Below are 21,008 nucleotides of genomic sequence, written 5' to 3'. Positions count from 1 at the left end.
CCTCGGCCTCTGCAGCCCTCAACGCCCTCCATTTGCTGCCCCTCCATAAGAGAATCTTATTCAAGCTTCTAGTTACTGTCTTTAAAGCCACCAGGTGTACGGGCCCATCTTACCTGATCAAGCGCTTCCAGCGTTATATTCCAACTCGCTGTTTGAGGTCATCAGGCGCTAATTTCATCTCTGAACCCCGAATAAAATTAAAAACCAAGGGCGGAAAGACCTTCTCATTTCTTGCTGCTAAGGCATGGAATCGTCTCCCCCCCCCAATCTTAGGCATGCCCCCTCCGAAAGCCTTTTCAGGAAATCCCTGAAGACTTGGATTTACTCTCAATCTGACTCCTCAGTTCTCGCAGCCATTTGATCCATGCTCCCCATAGTCGATCCTCTGTGCGCTCAGCGCCAAGATGCTCCCTCCGGAGCGAAAGTAGCGCTTTACAAATGCTAATAAATATCAAAATATCAAATATCACCCTCACACCCCATCACCCTCACACCGCATCACCCTCACACCGCATCACCCTCACACCCCATCACCCTCACACCCCATCACCCTCACACCCCATCACCCTCACACTCACACACCCTCACTCACCCTCACTCACCCTCACACCCCCTCACACCCCCTCACCCTCACACCCCCTCACCCTCACACCCCCTCACCCTCACACCCCCTCACCCTCACACCCCCTCACCCTCACACCCCCTCACCCTCACACCCCCTCACCCTCACACCCCCTCACCCTCACACCCCCTCACCCTCACACCCCCTCACACCCCATCACCCTCACACCCCATCACCCTCACACCCCATCACCCTCACACCCCATCACCCTCACACCCCCTCACCCTCACACCCCCTCACCCTCACACCCCCTCACCCTGACACACCCTCACCCCGCACACCCCCTCACCCTGACACACCCTCACCCCGCACACCCCCTCACCCTGACACCCCCTCACCCTGACACCCCCTGAAACCTCCTCACCCTCACACACCCTCACCCCCCACACACCCTCACCCCAACACCCCCTCACCCCCCACACACCCTCACCCCAACACCCCCTCACACCCCCTCACCCTCACACCCCCTCACCCTCACACCCCTTCCCCCTCACCCACCCACACCCACCCTCACCCACCCACCCTCAACCTCCCTCACCAGCATAACAAAACATAGCATAGCATAACAAAACACAAAAAAGCATAGGATAGCAAAGCACAGCATAACAAAACAAAGCATAGGATAGCAAAACAAAATGTAGCATAACAAAATGTAGCATAACAAAATGTAGCATAACAAAATGTAGCATAACAAAACGTAGCATAACAAAACGTAGCATAACAAAACGTAGCTTAACAAAATGTAGCATAACATAGCACAACAAAACATAGCATAACAAAACACAACACATAGCATAACAAAACACAACACATAGCATAACAAAACAGCAAAACACAACAAAACAAAGCATAGCAAAACAAAACATATAATAGCATAGCAAAACATAGCATAGCATACCAAACACAACAAAATACAGCATAGCAAAACATAACATAGCATAGCATACCAAACACAACAAAATATAGCATAGCATAGAATAACAAAACATAGCATAGCAAAACAAAGCATAGCAAAACATAGCATAGCAAAACATAGCATAGCATACAGCATCACTCAGCACCACCACAGCATCACTCAGGGGCACCACAACATCACTCAGGGGCACCACAACATCACTCAGGGGCACCACAACATCACTCAGGGGCACCACAACATCACTCAGGGGCACCACAACATCACTCAGGGGCACCACAACATCACTCAGGGGCACCACAACATCACTCAGGGGCACCACAACATCACTCAGGGGCACCACAACATCACTATGCGCTACCACAGCATCACTGAACGCCACAGCATCACTCGTTCGCCATCACAACATCACTCGTTCGCCATCACAACATCACTCGTTCGCCATCACAACATCACTCGTTCGCCATCACAACATCACTCGTTCGCCATCACAACATCACTCAGCGCCACCACAGCATTAATCTGTGCAACCATTCAACAACAGCTGGTTCAAATATATTCTCTCAATGTTTCAAGCTTTATTACAAATGTAACAAAAAGATGTTAATATTTCACTTCTGTTCTTGGATTTGTCACAATAAAATACACTGAACTTAATCTTCACAAAAGTTATTTACAAAAGTTGAAGCTATTGCCATTATAAATTACAATAACTTTTATTTAAGTATTCATTATTAAAAATAATTCAAAGCCATTATTTGTAATATCAATACATGTAAGTCACATAAATACAAACATATTGCATTACAAATTCTATAGGAGTCACATTTGCAAAAGTTATTACCACACACACACAGAACCACAAGCACACAACCACAAACACACATGAGGGAGAGGGATGGTATATTGTTCCATAGAGAAGACCTATGAGCATTTAGGACTTTTCATATCAAATGCTTTAAACCCTATCATGACATGCCTGGGGAAGATTGAAGACGGGCTGCAATCATTCGAGATTTCCATTAAAAGGGGATTTAGTTTAATAAAGAACCAGGAGGTCCCTGTACAAAAAGAAGATGACATAGGTAAAGGAAGCACAATTCACCCATTAACACTGGTTAGTGGAGGTTCAAATCAAGATTCCTTTCAACAACAAAGACTTTTCACCTCCGATTCTTCTAGGAGACCCAGATCTCCAATTGTCACATGTATAGATAGGTCTGACTGGTCCGTAATGCCATTGTTGGTCCTTCTCAATCCTCCCAGCAGTAGTATTATTAATAAAGCTGCACAGTGGTGCATGAGGAATGCTATATCCCCTAGGCCCATTTTTGAAAAACCATGAGGGCATGTGTGTGTGTGTGTGTGTGTGTGTGTGTGTGTGTGTGTGTGTGTGTGTGTTCGCGTGTGTGTGTGTGTGTTCGCGTGTGTGTGTGTGTGTTCGCGTGTGTGTGTGTGTGTTCGCGTGTGTTCGCGCGTGTTCGCGCGTGTGTTCGCGTGTGTTCGCGTGTGTGTGTGTTCGCGTCGCAATATTTTTAGGACACCTGGGTGTGTAAGATTTTTGTTGACATGCCTGTAGCCCGGTCTGGTGGCTCAGTGGACTAAAGCAGCCACTGCAGGGACCTGTGTTTGACATCATGGTCACAAGTTCAAAACCCGGCGGGTCCACTCAGCCTTTCATTCATCTAAGGTCGATAAAATGACTACCATTGAGTTGGGTAACAATAAACATCTGTTATTCAGCACCAAGACACCTACGGGTAATCGTGCGCTTTACAAATACACCTGTTATGTATAACTCAAATTTGAAATATGGTAACAGGTCTTTGGGCTATTTTTATCCCTCTCCCACCCCTCCTGAACTCATTTTTAGGAATATGTGAAGTTGTACATCGGGTACAGTACGTAGACAGCCACCCCGGATCCTTTTGTCCATGTGAATAGATTCGAAACCGTTAGGAGGCCTAGCTGATATTATTGACATCTTCAGCGGATCCCAACGGAAGTCTAATTCAAAGAGACAGGGGATATTTATTCTATGCTTGTTGACTCTCAAGCAGGGACTACAGATATAGTGATTGGGGATAAATCAATGGCCAGTGCCACAAGGTGCTCAGTAGGTTAAGCATTGATTAAAGAAATCCAGATAACGTTTGTTCATTCTGATCCCTGTTTTATAATGGAATATAGCAGGCATCAATTCAAAGCTGAGTAATGATGATTGGGTAGCATTTGTTTCTAGATATCAGTTAATCTGCTTTCAGGAGTCAATGTTCTGATTTGTTACCTTCGCCTCAAATTGCAAAGCGCTCTGATATCCTTCGGGATCAAGGTCGCGCTATATAAAACTTTATAAATAAATAAATTCTACTAACAAGAGGGCATAGGAATCTCTTATGCTCTGGAGGCAGATTTGCACCACATGCGTGTGTCATATACAGTGACAGCTACTACAGAAGAGCATAAAGCCACATTGATCTGGATGAACAAGAGTGGCCAGGACTTGCTGGCGTCTGTTAGCAAGTCTTTTAGTAAATATCTTAATTTCATTGTTTACCAGAAAGATAGGCCTATAAGAAGTGCAGTATTTTGGTTTTTGATCTATCGTAGCGACAACCACAATGTTGTGCTTAACAGATTCTGCCTCTTTCAGGGAAATCTGCTGTAGTGAGGCTTTAGCGAGGTTAAGTCGACAGTTGAGGGTCTCTGTTGGTTACCCCAAACACTGCCTTTCCAAGCTCAGGATTTGTGCCTCTACTGGCTGCTTAATGCAGCTTTTCTTTTTCCCTACACCCTGCTTAACTCTTTGCAATCCCCCTCATGGTGGCTTCACCACTTTGTTTTTCGGCACAGTTAACAAAAGCCTAGACTGGCTGATAAGATTTCTTAATATGTGAAGGCCCATTGCAAGGTCTCACTCATATTGGCTGCCTTCTACCTTCTATTATTTAACAATTGTGTATGACTTCTTATGTTGTCCCAGCACTACGACCTACATTTTCACTTATGGTTTTATGACACACAGTTTTGCTTGCATGTCTTTTCTCAATAGAAGTTAATTTCTGGTCTGTCTTGCAAAGGTAGAATCGAGGATGAGCAGTGACAGTTTAAAATGGAATAGAAGCACAACACTGATATTAAGATCTAACTGCTCCCACCTTGTTTTCCCATGAAAAAGTGTCGAAGAATACATATAAAAACATCAGTGAGGGAGAGAGAAGCTAAAGAATCAAAGTCACCCCACTCAGCTTCCCAAATGATAGCTGCAAAAATCAAGAAGAGTGGAAAACAGTGTCACAACAAGGGATCGTTATTTGAAAAAAAAAAAAATTAGGACCCTCTACAGTTATGTTAGGTTAGTGGCATGTTATGTTACTGGTGTACTAATGACTGTTAGCCACATCATTGGGTCTATCTGCTCACACCAGATACAGTTTGGGATCCTTGACACAGAAACTGTTTTAAAATTACCTCCTACTTCAGGAAACCATGATTTTTATTAAAAATGTGGGTAGCGGTAAGGTTAAAAGAAAGAAAAATGTGTATGGGGAAGAATTAGATGTCCCGCACATGTACACAAACATGGTCAACATGTTTCAGTCTGCCTGTTGGTCTCATATCTTAGACTGTGTAATTATCTTAAGTATAATCTTTCCACTTCTTCATTCCTTACATCTTGCCAGTTTCTAAAATCAGACTTATTTGAGGTTGTTTTTGAGTATATCTTTTCCCTTCAGTTGTTCAAACTAGATCTTTATCACCACCGGAGACCTCATTAACAACAATTTCATTGATAGACACCTTATTGCCAACAACTCAGACTAGTGCTTACAGGACTATACTATTCCATTACACCAATGCAAGTGTTGCTGGTGGACACTAAACTATTTGGTCTTGTGCAAATTTTAGAATTGATGAAGGAAATAATTGCAATAGTGAAAGGTATCAGGAAGAAACATTTGATTCTCATAAGCCAACAAAAACCAAAGAACTGACTGCTTAACATCGGTTGTAGGGATCTGCTTAAATATATATGCAGCAGCATGAGCGGTCAAAGTTCAGAGTACAGAATAACTGATCAACCCAGAAATGTAGAGACACTCTTTTAAAGAGACTGCAATATTAAGTCAGGGATACAAGAATCCCCTCTTAGCCCAATCCTAGTCCAGTCCTGTGTAATTCATTCAAGTTAGTCCCTGAATTAAATTTACCAAGAAGCACCACACACTGCTTCTAAACAGACACAGCATAAACATTACAAGACCTGCAGGAAGAGACTTTAAATACGCTACACAATGGAACAAGTGTGAACACTGGAAAAGGAAGTCTTCTATTAAAGGTTTGTCTTTATATTAAGGAAAATGGGAAATTGTATTGTAGATCTGTAAAAATACAACATCAACCACCACAGTTTTCAATGGAAAAGCGAGCTCCGTTTTGCGTTTGGATAGCAAAATCATTTTGCCCATGCAGAAGCCTACAATCTGAACTCAAATAACGCCAACCCAGACTCCGAAGACTCTTTGTCATGCTCGCCGATGTATAGTAGTTAACCGGGCTGTAGTTAAATACTCGAAACTTTTCTATATAGCACATCAAACCACGTTGTTCTGCAGGGCCATCACGTTTGAGCCTATCAGTATTGAGCCTGCTTGGGAGACTCCTTATTTGTCACTCCATAAGCCTGAACTCTGCTAGCTTGCCATCCTCCTGCTCCTCGGTGTTCACTTTGTGGTCCCTGCTGTTGTCTCTTATAGTTGTCTGCAGTGGGGTGTGTGAATCGCACAACACACTCGGTGATCTCCTCAATTCAAAGCACTGCTTTGTGACTTTATACAACCAATCTGTCCAATCAGTCACTTGCTTGTTCAGGATTAAAGAAGAAGGTTTCAGTCTTTGCATACCAGGATCTTAATTTTTCTTTGCAAAACCTAGTGTATTTCATATCTAGGAATCTAAAGACCATTTTCCGTTGACAGTAGAACATGTGCTGTGCATCAACAACCTCTAAATGAATGCCCTAGGCAGATACAGGAAAGTGTGACACAAGTCGGAACTTGTCAACCACTCCGCTTAAGCAGATGGACATTACCCAGGAGGAAAGGGCTTTGATTCCATGCTGCAATAAACTTGCCTACACTTTTCCTGCCATTCTCCTGAATCTTTGCGTGAGGAGACAATTCTGGTTTATGGAGTTCTAAATGATATTGGTTGACATGCCAATACAGTTCAAGCTGGATTCACAACTGCTCACCGGAAAGCGCATTGCAATCCACCAACACTCTAAATGGCAGACTGGCCCCCAAAAATTCTCGAACTGTGTTGGGAGAAATAAATTAATTCTGGCTCAAACGTTTCAAATTGAAGGTAGCTTTCTTGACTGCAACTACTTCACTATGTAAAGTTAATGAAAAACAGACATTTTTGGAATGCCAGGCATACTTGTAAGTACACACAGAGGTTTTTACATGCTTACCTAACTTTATTCCTAAAGTATGATCAGTTTTCCAGGTAGATAAGGCTAGTGCACTCTAGAGAAAGATTTCCATTGCAATATATTCTAAAAGAAAAGAATTTCCTTTCACTTTCCTCTGCAATGATTCTATGCCTGACATGTGGTATGTAGGCAGCAACTTGGTCCCTGGTTCAGCATTTGAGTACTGGAAATAGTACTACAAGAGTACTCTTATGTACTTTTACATGCCTTTGTGAATTAGCCCCAAAATGTCCAATCCCTATTAGTAAACGTGCAGAAAGGACACAGTCCTGTCTAATTTTACTCGTTGTAAATTTTATTCCCATTTCAGATATTTTAAGGCAATGCACAAAAGTATGTAAAAGCATTTAAAAACAAAACTACAGAAGTACTGGTCTAAAATGCCTTTGTGAATAGGCCTCATAGTGTTTCACAAACGCGAAGGGAAAGCCACACCTTGAGGGCCATTGGTTTAAGGTTTTGATCATTACTTCACATAGCCCTGTACTGAGTAACCATCTGTGAAGAGTAACTTGCTGCTTAACTACTACTTAGCGCTAATAGCATATTTGGGGTCACCTCTTCTCTACAGTGTGTGTTGGGACATCAGTGGTGTTTTGTTCTTTGTATGTGCCCTAACATTTTTAATTTTAAGTTGTCCTATTTGATGGGAAAGGCATACATGTTCCAGATTACTGTCCTACTTTACTAGGGTTCAAAACTGCTGTCCTATAGATTAAGCCTTTCCTCCTAAAATAAGATACCTTGGGTAGGTAAGCACCCAGAGGTAGTCTTGGCTATAATTTTACTTTATAATATGACCCAATGACTAGTAGTAATACTGATAAACTTCAGTATTCACCAGGGATAACCAAAGAGTGCCTGGCATACTGTTGTCTTTTCATTTTCTTCTCCAGTTGTTTTCTAACATTTCTCTTGATTGCCACTATATCTTCCTTGTAGGAGGAAATAACTAAGGCACTGAGGGTCTGGGTGCTATCTGGAATCACACACTTCTGTGGTAGCATAGTTGTGTTGAGGATGGCATTATATGTTTCTGCCCAGTTTTATGTGACAGTCTTTGGAAATTTAAAGAATTATCCCGGGGAATACAGTAGCCACTAAGTTTACAAAAAATAGTATAGTGGCTTAGACTTCCCTTTCATGCTTTACTAGAGGGGATGATTTCATCAAAAAAAGTTTGACCCAGTTTGAAGAATAAAACTAGCGAGATCCATTGCATTTATTCTGCACTTTTTTTTAGTACTCTTGCATGTTAACTTGCACCTTAATGTTTCCTGATTTGGTATATTTGTTTTTAGTACTCTGTGAAACTGGAGAAAGGAGATTATACGATTCGTCTACAAGTTCGGCATGAGCAAATGAGTGAGCTAGAGAGGCTCAAAGATCTTCCATTTATTGTTTCTCACCGGTTGTCTAATACTCTGAGTTTAGACATTTACGAAAGTCACAGTGTTGCACTTCAGGGAAAGAAAAAAGCTAACAGCTCAACACTACCACCAAAACACAGCCAGCCTTTCTTTATCGCCATGCTTCCAGATGACAAGTGAGTTCATTACATTATTCTTCTGACTGTGGAACAGATCATCCTAATTTTCATTTGTCATTATGCTCCTCTCCATCAGCTTTTAAGTAAAGCAATGTGGTCTTCAAGAGAAATCAGAAGCTTCCTTCGACACACCACTGCATGTAGATACATTTGTAACTAGACAGGACTTTATTTCACTCTCTTTGGGTTTCCTGGTAAGTTGACTATTAGCCTCAGGTTTTCACATGAATGATAGATCTCCAGTAAAAGGAATATCCTATGTTTCTTGTGATTTTGTTTTTTGTTGCAAAATAGATCAATAAAAAAGTAAAATGGGGTTCACTGAATGTAGTCTACATTGCGATTACTCGTGCCTTTCTCCTGGTTTTCAGTGAAGGGGTGCCCATTCACACCCCATTTTGTCCAGGGCAAAGAAAGCAATTAATCCAGCATATTATGATATGTTGTAATTGTATGTTTCATCTTTGGTAGTACAAATTGCATTACTTCCTCCGACCTGTAGAAGCAAACTTTTATATTAACAGGGTATTTTCGGTCACTGCAATGTTTAATACCATGATTGGCATGCATTCGTGTTGTTTCCTTGTTCCTTTCAAACAAGGGAGATTAGGACAACACTAGCACTCCTCTTTTTCTGTCACTTTCTAACTTTGCAGCAGCATGATGATTCCGTCCTTAAAACCTGGTTTGTAAAGCAAACTCCTCTCCCCAGGGCCTAATTGTACTACTCCCATCAATTCAGCCAGTATCTAGAATTTTCAGAACATATGCTGCAGTAGGTTACATGCTTTGCACACTCCTTCCATGTAGTGTTTTACTTGGATGTTGCAAGTTGCTTTTCTTCAAGGTAAAGATTGGTTTCCGAGTTAACTTGTGATCCCTGAAACCTACAATACATATGGACAAGAACTCTGCCTTCGATTTCAGTCAGTCAGTTAAAGATCTTTATTCGGCTTAATGACAGCCATAAAAGAACAGATAAAAACATTGTTTAACAATGATAAACATGATATAATTTCAACCAACCTAATAAATACCCAGGAATTCATTTTCTAACAATATTACGGAGTCGGGCTGCAGAGAAGATCTACTTATAAACAATAAGACAAGTGAATTGATTGTTTAAAAGAAGTAGATGGCATAATGCAGGTTGACACTTTCTAAAAAGTGCGTCTCGGATTAAGATAGCATTAACAAAAAAACATAAAATGCAAAGTGCTCTGTGCAAAAATTGAGTTACATGGACACTTGTCTAATTTAGCATCACAATATACATCACGTGGGTACGAAACCAGCAAATTAGCAATACCCATCCTGAACAAATAAATCCTTTTTGCTTGATTACAATAAAAAGAACGATGAGATTCAATTCGTGGGGAGCTAATTAACAATGAATGCTCTTCAAACCTTTTTTGGCCATCTCTTGGCTATCTCTTACATGCTTCAAAAATAAAAGGAAGTCACTTTTAAGCTTGGCTTTATGAATTGCAGATATGTTTCCGGGACTATTAAAGCAATCCTGCAATCCCAGCTTCTCCAATTGATCTTACAAATAAGAGAGCCAAGGAATTTTTTTTGCATAGTCCAATTTCAAAAAATCTAAAATTATATCACGATTCAGGGCTGGGTCCTCTTTTACCCAGATGCTGCGCCAATTGCATACGAAAAGATAATGGTGTTACACCTAATTCGTTATGACATAGTGGCAGAGGTACTTTTGGGTAGTGTCAACCCATGTTTTAACATAATATTCTCTACTCTCTGGAGCCCCGATGTGTTAGTACAGCCCCAGACTCCTGCGCCATATAAAGTTACGGTGCATGTTCTTGCTTTTTAAATTTCAATAATTACTTTCATGGTGCGAGAACCTAATTTTTTTGTGAATTTAAAAATGGCCTCCATATTTTTGTTGAAGCCCCCAATCCTAGCATTAAGTAGGTGGGACCAAGAATTTTTCTCATTAAAAAGTATACCTAATAGGAAAAATTTGACACCTGACTTTATATAGAAAGCTTTCGTTTTAGATGGAGCTTTTCCTGCTACCATGACGTGTGATTTTGCAACATTTGTTTTTAACCCAAGGTCACTCATAAATTCGTTAAAACTGGTTAAAGGCCTTTGTAGTCCCACCCCAGTTCTCGACATTAGGACGCAGTCATCCGCATATAACAAGGCTGCTAAAGTCCTGCGGTCTATTTTGGGTGCATCTACATTTCCAATTCTGTTGTGGCTTTCTAAATCATTTATGTATAGACGGAATAGGAAAAGGGCAAGAACACATCCCTGTTGAACCCCACAGTCCATCTTCATGTGTGAGGTAACCTCGCCAGCAGCTCCGTATCGTACTCTTCCTGTGACTCCTTAATGCATTGCAGATAAAAAAATGGTCGATGGATGGATCAATGCCTATGAGCAACTTTTTCTCCCATAACGTCCCCCTTTGCACCCAGTCAAAGGCAGACGTCCGGTCCATAACTAAGCCATGACTAAGCCATGGTGTATTTGCCAATAACCAGATGCAGATTAAGGCACTGTTCTACAGTGCCCAGGCCTTTCCTGAAGCCATGCTGAACAGCTGAGAACTTCCCGTTTTCTGTTATCCAAGTCTCCAGTCTCTCCAGTATTACTCATCCCATATTCTTACAAGTGCTGTCGATTGCAGAGATTGGTCGACAACATGTTCGAGGCATGTGGGCTGCTGAATTCATATCTGTGCATAGATCGCCACCTAGTGTTGGGTCCGGATGATTGCACATTGTTGTCCTGGAAGAGTCTTCGAAGTATCACGAGATAGGTGGCTCCTCCCCTGGACTACAGTGCGCATGGGCATCGCCTCCATCCCCAGATTGTTTTTTTCCGCCATTGGGTTCGGATGTGTTTCGGTTCCCTCTGTCGGAACCGATAGTTGTTCTATTTCTACTCGAGACCAAAAGGTCTTTAGGCTGGGCGTCGGTATAGTTGCGTGCGGGTTTTCTTTCTGACTCTCAGCTCCGATTTCTTGCTGCCCTTCCACGTGCCTTCGGCGCGGACGGGCCTACATTACACCTCTAGCCATGGAGCAGACTCCATTTAAAAAGTGTCCGCTGTGCCACTCAAAATATTCGCACCTCGACGTGCACCCTGTGTGCAATACCTGCTTGTCGCCGGATCACCGCGAGGACACCTGCATGGCGTGTTCGAAATTCCGGAGCAAGAAGACATTGAAAATTCGCCGGGCCAATCGACTCCAGGCTCAACTATCGGCTGCGGCGCCCCCTCCAGAAGACATTTTCCAGGAATCTGTCGAGGTAGAAGACGACGCGCAAGACTCGGACTCCGGTCCCGTGTACGATGAGGAGACCTACGACGCGGGTGAGGAGGACTTTGACGAAGTCTCCGACGAGGTAGGGGACGACGATCAGGCTTGTGCCACGATGGGGGATAGCTCAGAGGAGGAGCATCCCCAACCAGACTCAGGGGTTATACCCCTTCAAACGGCCCAGGTCGAGGGATCGCCTTCGGGCCTTACCCAAGATCTCACTATAAGTCCTACGTCCCCGCCTCCGGGCCCGGTCACGGACATTTCGGAACCATCACTTCAGTTGATAAAACCGAAAGTGAAGGCAACTGGTCACGCGCCATCGGATCCGAAACCGAAACCGAAAGTGGCGCAGGTGATGAAGGTTCTGGAGGCGTCAAATACAAAGGCATCCAAAATGGCCGACCAGAAGCGTCGCGCCAAAATGGCCGACCCGAAACCATCCGGGTCGGCGCCGAAGGCGAAGATCTCAGATGCGGCTGCATCGGCGCCGAAAGGGGTCGTGGACCCGAAGACGGCTCCGAAGAAACGTCAGGGCGACGACGCCGATGGGCATGGGCCGCCGGCACCGAAGAAAGTGCCCTCTGTCGTTGTGGATCTCGAGGATGAGGATTCGCTCGAGCCAGTCCAGCCCTCTCCAGCCTTCACAAAGAAGGTGGCGGAATCCTTGCAGCGGATTCGAAAAGCCGGGGTGGTTCCCGCTCAGGACACTGTGGCGCCTCAGACTACCGCGGGCCACAAGCCTATCCGTTTCACTCTCCCGCCCAAGTCGGCGCCGAAGGCCTTCGCGCCGAAGCCGGGCGGACCCGCTAAGGAACCATTGACACCCAAAGCTGCCTCAGCGGTGCCAAAGCCTCGACTCCAGTCACTTGCGGTCGAGGAACGTCGTGCGGTGTTCATCGACGCCAACACCGGAAAACTGTCGCTCCTCAAGAGGAAGATCACGACGGAGCCGGCGTTGGAACCCTTTAAGATCCCTCTTAAAAACAAAAAGGACTCTGCGGGATCTTCGGCTATGGTGGAACCTGTGTCCCCCCAGGCCCTGGGGCACTCGCCGGCGCATTCAGTCGCAGTCGATGCCGACGAGGAGGATGCCGAGTACACCTATCCGGCGTACTCGGATCCGGAGGAGGAGCCTGTGCCCTGGACCACCGGGGCCGACAACGAGGACCCGCAGTCGGGTCAGGACACCCAGCTTTTCGCCGCCAAGACGTCCCCTACAGAAGACTCGGCGGCCTTCAATGCGCTGATAGAGAGAGCTGCGGCCAACCACGACGTCGAACTACATTCCGACCCCGTGGATGTGGACTTCTTGTTCGACACCTTCTCGGTGGCTGAAAAGTCGGTCAAAACGCTGCCGATGCTTAAGGGGGTGCTCAAGCATGCCGCAGAGGTCTTCAGGGAACCCACACGGGCGCGTGTGGTCAACCCTCGGATCGACAGGAAATATCGGGCAGCACCCACAGATCCAACGTATATCAAGGGACACTTGCCATTGGACTCCTTGGTCGTTTCCAACGCTCGGAAGAGGGCAAACTCTCAAACAACTGGTGACGCTCCTCCCCCAGATAAAGAGTCGAAAATCTTCGAAGCCTCAGGCAAAAGGATCGCTGCACAGGCAGCTAACATCTGGAAGATTTCTAACACCCAAGCCCTGCTCGCACGTTATGATAGGGCACATTATGACACACTTGAGGCCATCCTACAACACCTACCTGACCAATACAAGGAGGCAGGGGAGATGCTTATTCAGGAGGGTAAACTCATTACTAACGCATCCATCAAATGTGCACTGGATGTGGCAGACACGGCCTCCAGGGCTATCAATACAAGCGTGTTGCTTAGACGCCATGCCTGGCTTAGGATTTCGGGGTTCAAACCCGACATCCAGACTACTATACTAAACCAAACAGTCAATCCTGACCATCTGTTTGGCCCTGAAGTGGATGCCTCCCTGGAAAAAATGAAAAAAGACCAGGAAACTGCCAAGTCAATGGGGGCTTTACAAAGTCAGCAGTTTCGGGGTGGCTCCTTTCGCCGCTCAAATTCAAAAGGCACCTCAAGAGGACAGGCATCCCAATCCACACAATATTACAAGGGTAACACCCAAGCCTCGTTTAACAACAAGGGCAGAGGTGGTTACAGAGGCAATAATGTCAAGGGCAGGGGACGTGGAAACAATGGCTCCAGGTCCACCACCACCAACAAGCAGTGACGTCTTGTCACTGCCCCCCGACCACACAACACCAGTCGGGGGGAGACTCCAGCAGTTCCTGCCGGCGTGGGAGTCCATCACCACAGACAGGTGGGTGAGGTCTCTTATCCAGTACGGGTACTGTCTAGAGCTTACGTCCATTCCACCGGACATACCGCCAAGAAACCGTCCTATGTCCGGCGAGCACTTGACCTTGTTGCAGCAAGAAGCTCTACTCATGCTGCAAAAAGGGGCGATAGAGCTCGTTCCATTGCAAGAACAGGGAACAGGGGTTTACTCCCTCTATTTTCTCATCCCCAAAAAGGACGGGTCCCTCAGACCGATCCTGGACCTCAGGCCCCTGAACTGGTACATCCTCTCGGAGCACTTCCATATGCTCACGTTGCAGCAGGTGCTTCCCCTGCTTCAACAGGGGGACTTCCTGGCTACACTGGATCTGAAGGATGCATATTTTCATATCCCCCTGCATCCTTCGCACAGGAAGTATCTCAGATTCACAATCTTAAACCAGCATTACCAGTTCAAGGTTCTGCCGTTCGGGGTCACCACAGCACCAAGGGTATTTACAAAATGCCTGGCGACCGTGGCGGCGCATCTCCGTCGCCAGCACGTCCACGTCTTTCCCTACCTGGACGACTGGCTCATTCAAGCAAGGACAGAACAGCAGTGCGTCGACCACGTGTCACGCACCATTCATCTCCTGCACGATCTGGGATTCTCTCTGAACTACCCAAAGTCCCATCTCCAGCCCGCCCACGTGCGACAGTATCTGGGCGCGACAATCGACACTCTGGCAGCCACTGCGCAGCCAAATTCAGTGAGAATCGCCAGTATCCAGGCACTGATCCAACGATTCAGACCCCAACACTCGCTTCCAGCGAGGGTGTTCATGCAGTTGATAGGCATGATGGCCTCCTGCATCTCCATTGTCCCGCACGCGAGACTACATATGCGTCCGCTTCAGGAGTGCCTGGCACGTCAGTGGACTCAGGCTCATGGGCAACTGACAGACCTAGTGTTGGTGAGCGGTCGGGCGTACAACTCTCTGCATTGGTGGAATCCACTAAACCTTTGCAAGGGCCGACCATTCCAAGAGCCTGTCCCACAGATTATCCTGACAACGGACGCCTCTCTCCAGGGATGGGGAGCGCATGTACTCCATTACACTGTGCAAGGACTATGGACGCTACAGCAACGGAAGATGCACATCAATGTGTTGGAACTGATGGCAATCTTCATGGCCTTAAAGGCGTTCAAAGTACATCTGTGCAACAAAGTCGTGTTGATCCGGACGGACAACATGACAGCCATGTACTACATTCTGAAACAGGGAGGCACACACTCTCCACAGCTGTCTCATCTGGCTCAGAGCATGTGGAAGTGGGCCATTCAGAGGAACATCTTCCTCATGGCAGAGCATCTCCCGGGCAAAGACAATCAAATGGCGGACCTGCTCAGCAGGCACAGCCATCAGATGCACGAGTGGGAGATACATCCATCAGTACTCCAACCGTACTTCCAAAGGTGGGGTCATCCAGAGATAGACCTATTCGCCACAAAGGAGAACGCAAAATGCCAAAGCTTCGCCGCCAGGTTCCCACACCCGCAATCACAGGGCAATGCGATGTGGATGAACTGGTCAGGCAGATTTGCGTACGCTTTTCCCCCAGCACCTCTGATACCGCTGGTGGCACGCAAGCTCAGGCAGCACTCGATGACTCTCATCCTGGTTGCTCCAAAGTGGGCTCGCCAACCATGGTACACCACGTTTCTCGAACTCTCCGTGGTACCGCATCAAAGGCTTCATCTCACTCCCAGCCTTCTGACGCAGAGCCATGGCGACATTCAGCACCCAGATCCGCAACAGCTCAACCTGGCGATCTGGCTCCTGAAGTCCTAGAGTTTGGCTACCTCAATCTTCCTCCCGATTGCATGGACATCATTCGGGAGGCAAGGAAGCCCACTACTAGAGCTTGTTATGCGGCTAAATGGAAGAGATTTGTCATCTACTGTGCTAACCACGATATTGACCCGCTAGATGCTTCCATTCAAAACATCATCTGTTACCTTTTTCACCTGTATCGATGCAATCTAGCGTACTCTTCCATCCGCATTCACCTGTCTGCTATGGCAGCATACCTCCAGAATAGGCAGCACCTGTCACTCTTTAAGGTCCCTGCTATCAAGGCCTTTCTGGAAGGACTCAAAAGGGTCATTCCACCAAGGACCCCACCAGCTCCAGAATGGAACCTCAATGTGGTTCTTACGAGGCTGATGGGTCCTCCCTTTGAGCCACTGCACTCTTGTGAGCTTCAGTTTCTGACTTGGAAGGTTGCGTTCTTAGTAGCAATTACATCGCTACGGAGGGTTAGCGAGCTGCAGGCGCTCACCATCCAAGAACCTTTCTTCCAAGTACATGCTAACAGGGTGGTGCTCCGCACTAACCCTAAATTCCTACCCAAAGTGGTATCACAATTCCACATGAATCAAACAATTGAATTGCCGGTGTTTTTCCAAAACCCAGAGACGCTGGCGGAGCGCATGCTCCATACCCTTGATGTGAAACGGGCTTTAATGTACTATGTAGACAGGACGAAAGATTTCCGCAAAACCAAACAACTTTTTGTTGCTTTTGCCACACACCACAAGGGAAACGCTATCTCCAAAGCGGGGATTGCTAGATGGATAGTAAAGTGCATTCAGATCTGTTACGCTAAAGCTAAGCGCACTCTCACTATCCCACCGAGGGCCCACTCCACCAGGAAGTTAGGGGCCTCTATGGCTTTCCTAGGTAACATTCCCTTAGAAGATATCTGTAGAGCAGCCACATGGTCTACCACACATACTTTCACTAAACACTACTGTGTAGACGTGCATTCCAAACAGCAGGCAGCTGTTGGTCAGGCTGTTCTAAAAACGCTTTTTCAAACTGCTGCAGCTGGCACGGGCGACCGCCGATAATGGAGGGACTGCTATGTATTCTATGCACAGATATGAATTCAGCAGCCCACATGCCTCGAACTGCAAATGCTACTTACCAGTATGCATCTGTTCTTGGCATGTAGGGCTGCTGACATTCATATCGCCCACCCTCCTCCCCGGCGCCCGTAGCAGCTGCAGTGTTCATTCATATATACACATATGCTCATAGCATGGCCATCACTCACATTCTTCACTCCATCTCTGCCAATGGCTAAAAACAATCTGGGGATGGAGGCGATGCCCATGCGCACTGTAGTCCAGGGGAGGAGCCACCTATCTCGTGATACTTCGAAGACTCTTCCAGGACAACAATGTGCAATCATCCGGACCCAACACTAGGTGGCGATCTATGCACAGATATGAATGTCAGCAGCCCTACATGCCAAGAACAGATGCATACTGGTAAGTAGCATTTGCATTAGGATCCAACCCATCTCCCTTTTTAGATATGGGGCTATTGTAACTAATCTCCATGACTCCGGAGGGCACTGGGTCATGTAACATCTTAATATATTTGTTAGTAACGGTTGCCACAGGGGAATAATTTCTAAAAATAAATCCGCGGGTATACCATCCGGCCCTTGGGCCTTGTGCCTTAGATTTTTAGTTCGAGGCATGTGGGCTGCTGAATTCATATCTGTGCATAGATCGCCGCCTAGTGTTGGGTCCGGATGATTGCACATTGTTGTCCTGGAAGAGTCTTCGAAGTATCACGAGATAGGTGGCTCCTCCCCTGGACTACAGTGCGCATGGGCATCGCCTCCATCCCCAGATTGTTTTTTTCCGCCATTGGGTTCGGATGTGTTTCGGTTCCCTCTGTCGGAATCGATAGTTGTTTAACTTTCCTTACTTGAGACCAAAAGGTCTTTAGGACTCGCGTCGGTATTGTCCATCGTTCGGGTTGGTTTATTCATCGGCTCCGAACACTTGCTGCCCTTCCGCGTGCTGTCGGCGCGGACGGGCCTACACGACGCTCCAGACTACTTCAACATGGAACGAACTCCGTTTAAGAGGTGCCCGGTGTGTGCCTCAAAGTATTCACACCTCGACGTGCACCCTGTGTGCAGCAGATGCTTGTCGCCGGACCACGACGAGGCCAGGTGTATGGCCTTCTCCAAGTTCCGGTTGAAGAAGACTCTCAAGCTTCGTCGGGCCGCAAGACTGCAGGCCCAGTTATTGGCACCCCCACCAACCAACATCTTTGAAGAAGACGTTTAAGACGACACCGTCCTACAAGTTTCGGACTCTAACCCGGCGTCGTAGGATGAGAACTACGACGCGGGAGATGATGAGTTCGAGGAAGTCGTCGAGGAGGTAGGGGACGACGACGGGGCCATTGCCACCCTGGAGGATAGCTCGGAAGAAGAGCATCCTCATACTGACTCCAGGGCCGAACCCCAGCATAAGGCCCAGGTCGAGGGATCGCCTTCGGGCCTTACCCAAGACCTTAATACTCGTCCCACAGCCCCGCCTCCGGGCCCGACCACGGACATTGGTGATGCGCCACTCCCGGTACAGAAACCGAAAGTGAAGCCATAAGGGTCCGCACCATCTGTATCGAAACCGAAAGTGCAAGTCGCACTGGTGGGATCAAAGGCTCCAGAGGCCTCGGCGCCGAAGAAATCCAAGATGGCAGCCGAGATCAAGAGCCACGCCAAAATGGCCGACCCGAAGACCCCAGTGTCGAAGCCGAAGGCAAAAACGCCCGACGCGGCTGCGTCGGCGCCGAAGCTGGTCGACGCTCTGAAGAGCCGCGTCGACGCCAAGAAGGTCGATGACCCTAAGAAGGCCTCCAAGAAGCGTCAGGACGACCCCAAGGCTCTGGCTGCACCGATCCCGGTCGACAAAGCCAAGGGCGGTGCTGTGTCGGCTCCGAAGACTGCGCCTTTGGTCGCCGAACCGAATCCGGACTCGGAGGACTCGCTCGAGCCAGTCCAGCCCTCCCCGTCCTTTACCAAAAAGGTTGCGGAGTCCCTTCAACGTATTCGGAAGGAAGACGTGGCTCTCGGGCCGAAGAATGTGGCGCCGAAGCCTCCACAGAAACCGGCGAAGGCGCAGACGCGATCCACTTCACGCTGCCGCCAAAGACGACGCCGAAGGCTTACGCTCCAAAAGATGGGGCCGGGGTGCCCTTGAAGCTGGTGTCTACGCCTAAACCATCCTTAGTGGTGCCGAAGCCACGGCACCAACCACTAGCGGACGAGGAGCGTCGAGAGGTTGTCATCGACGCCAACACAGGCAAGCTCTCTCTCCTTAAAAGGAAGATCACCCCGGAGCCGGTGTTGGAGCATTTTCATATTCCACTTAAAAAGAAGTTGGACTCTGCAGGCACTTCTGCCCCTACGGAGCCTGCATCTCCACAAGGTCTGGGACTCTCACCCACTCACTCTAACGCTGGGGAGGGTGACGAGGACGAGGAGGAGGAGTACAATTATCCAGCGTACTCGGATCCAGAGGAGGTCAATGAGCCATGGTCTGCTGGAGGCGACCCTGAGGACCCTCAGACAGGACACGAGCCGCAGCTTTTTGCTGCAAAGACTTCACCAACGGAGGACTCTGCAGCCTTCAACGCTTTGATTGAAAGAGCTGCGGCCAACCATGATGTCGACCTCCACGCCGACCCAGTGGATGTCTATTTTCTTTTTGACACTTTCTCAGTGGCTGAAAAGACCGTCAAGACATTGCCAATGCTCAAGGGTGTGCTAAAGCATGCGCCAGAGGTTTTCAAGGAGCCCACCCGGGCAAGAGTCATCAATCCTCGCATTGATAAAAAATACAAGGCGGCGCCCACTGACCCAACATAAATCAAGGGACAGTTGCCACTAGACTCTTTGGTTGTCTCCAACGCACGTAAAAGAGCCAATTCACAGACCACGGGTGATGCTCCTCCCCCTGACAAAGAATCAAAGGTGTTTGAGGCATCAGGGAGACGTATTGCTGCGCAGGCAGCCAATATATGGCGCATATCAAACACGCAGGCGCTACTTGCACGCTACGATAGGGCGCACTATGACACCCTAGAAACACTTCTACAGCACTTGCCAGATCAGTATAAGGAGGGTGCGGAGATGCTGATTCAGGAGGGTAAACTCATTACCAATGCCTCCATCAAGTGTGCTCTAGATGTGGCTGATACCGCCTCGCGAGCCATCAATACTAGCGTTCTGCTACGCCGGCACGCATGGCTCAGAATATCAGGCTTTAAACCAGACATTCAGACCACCATCCTCAACCAAACCGTAAATCCAGACCACCTGTTTGGACCTGAAGTAGATGCCACACTCGATAAGATGAAGAAGGACACTGACACCGCTAAATCTATGGGTGCCCTTCAGTCCCAGCAGTTTCGGGGTGGTTCCTTTCGCCGCTCCAATAACAGAGGCACCTTCAGGGGTCAAGCGTCACAATCCACGCAATTCTATAAAGCTAACACCCAAACCTCATACACCAACAAAGGTAGGGGTGGATACCGTGGCAACAACGTCGAGGGCAGAGGACGTGGAAATAACAGCTCCAGGTCCTCCACCGCCAGCAAACAGTGACGCCTTGTCACTGCCCCCCGACCACACAACACCGGTCGGGGGGAGACTCCAGCAGTTCCTGCCCGTGTGGAGGTCCATCACCACGGACAGGTGGGTCAAATCTCTTATTCAGTACGGTTATTGTCTGGAACTCACTTCCATCCCATCAAACATACCTCCAAGGAACCGTCCTATGTCCGGCGAGCACTTGCACTTGTTGCAGCAAGAAGTTCAGGTCATGCTGCAAAAAGGGGCAATAGAGCTCGTTCCACTGCAGGAAAGGGGAACAGGGGTTTACTCCCTGTACTTTTTAATCCCAAAAAAGGACGGATCTCTCAGGCCCATTCTGGACCTCAGACCTCTCAACATGTACATTCTGTCAGAGCATTTTCATATGCTTACTCTGCAACA

The 21,008-nt window shown here is 47.3% G+C and overlaps 1 protein-coding gene across 4 annotated transcripts in view; it reads left to right on the top strand.

Annotated features, from left to right (window-relative positions):
- The window catches only part of TPP2 (tripeptidyl peptidase 2), a 656,253-nt gene that overhangs the window by 448,913 nt on the left and 186,332 nt on the right, over positions 1–21,008 (top strand). For all 4 annotated transcript variants that reach the window (XM_086934242.1, XM_086934243.1, XM_086934239.1 and 1 more), the window contains exon 22: positions 8,334–8,578. In XM_086934242.1, the coding sequence (XP_086790368.1) occupies positions 8,334–8,578 (245 nt within the window). The remainder of the gene's footprint in view (positions 1–8,333; positions 8,579–21,008) is intronic.

Source organism: Lissotriton vulgaris, chromosome 8 (assembly GCF_964263255.1).
Source record: "Lissotriton vulgaris chromosome 8, aLisVul1.2, whole genome shotgun sequence".
Taxonomy (NCBI): Eukaryota; Metazoa; Chordata; class Amphibia; order Caudata; family Salamandridae; genus Lissotriton; species Lissotriton vulgaris.
Note: the sequence above shows the minus strand (reverse complement) of the source record. Positions and strands in the feature narration are given on the sequence as shown.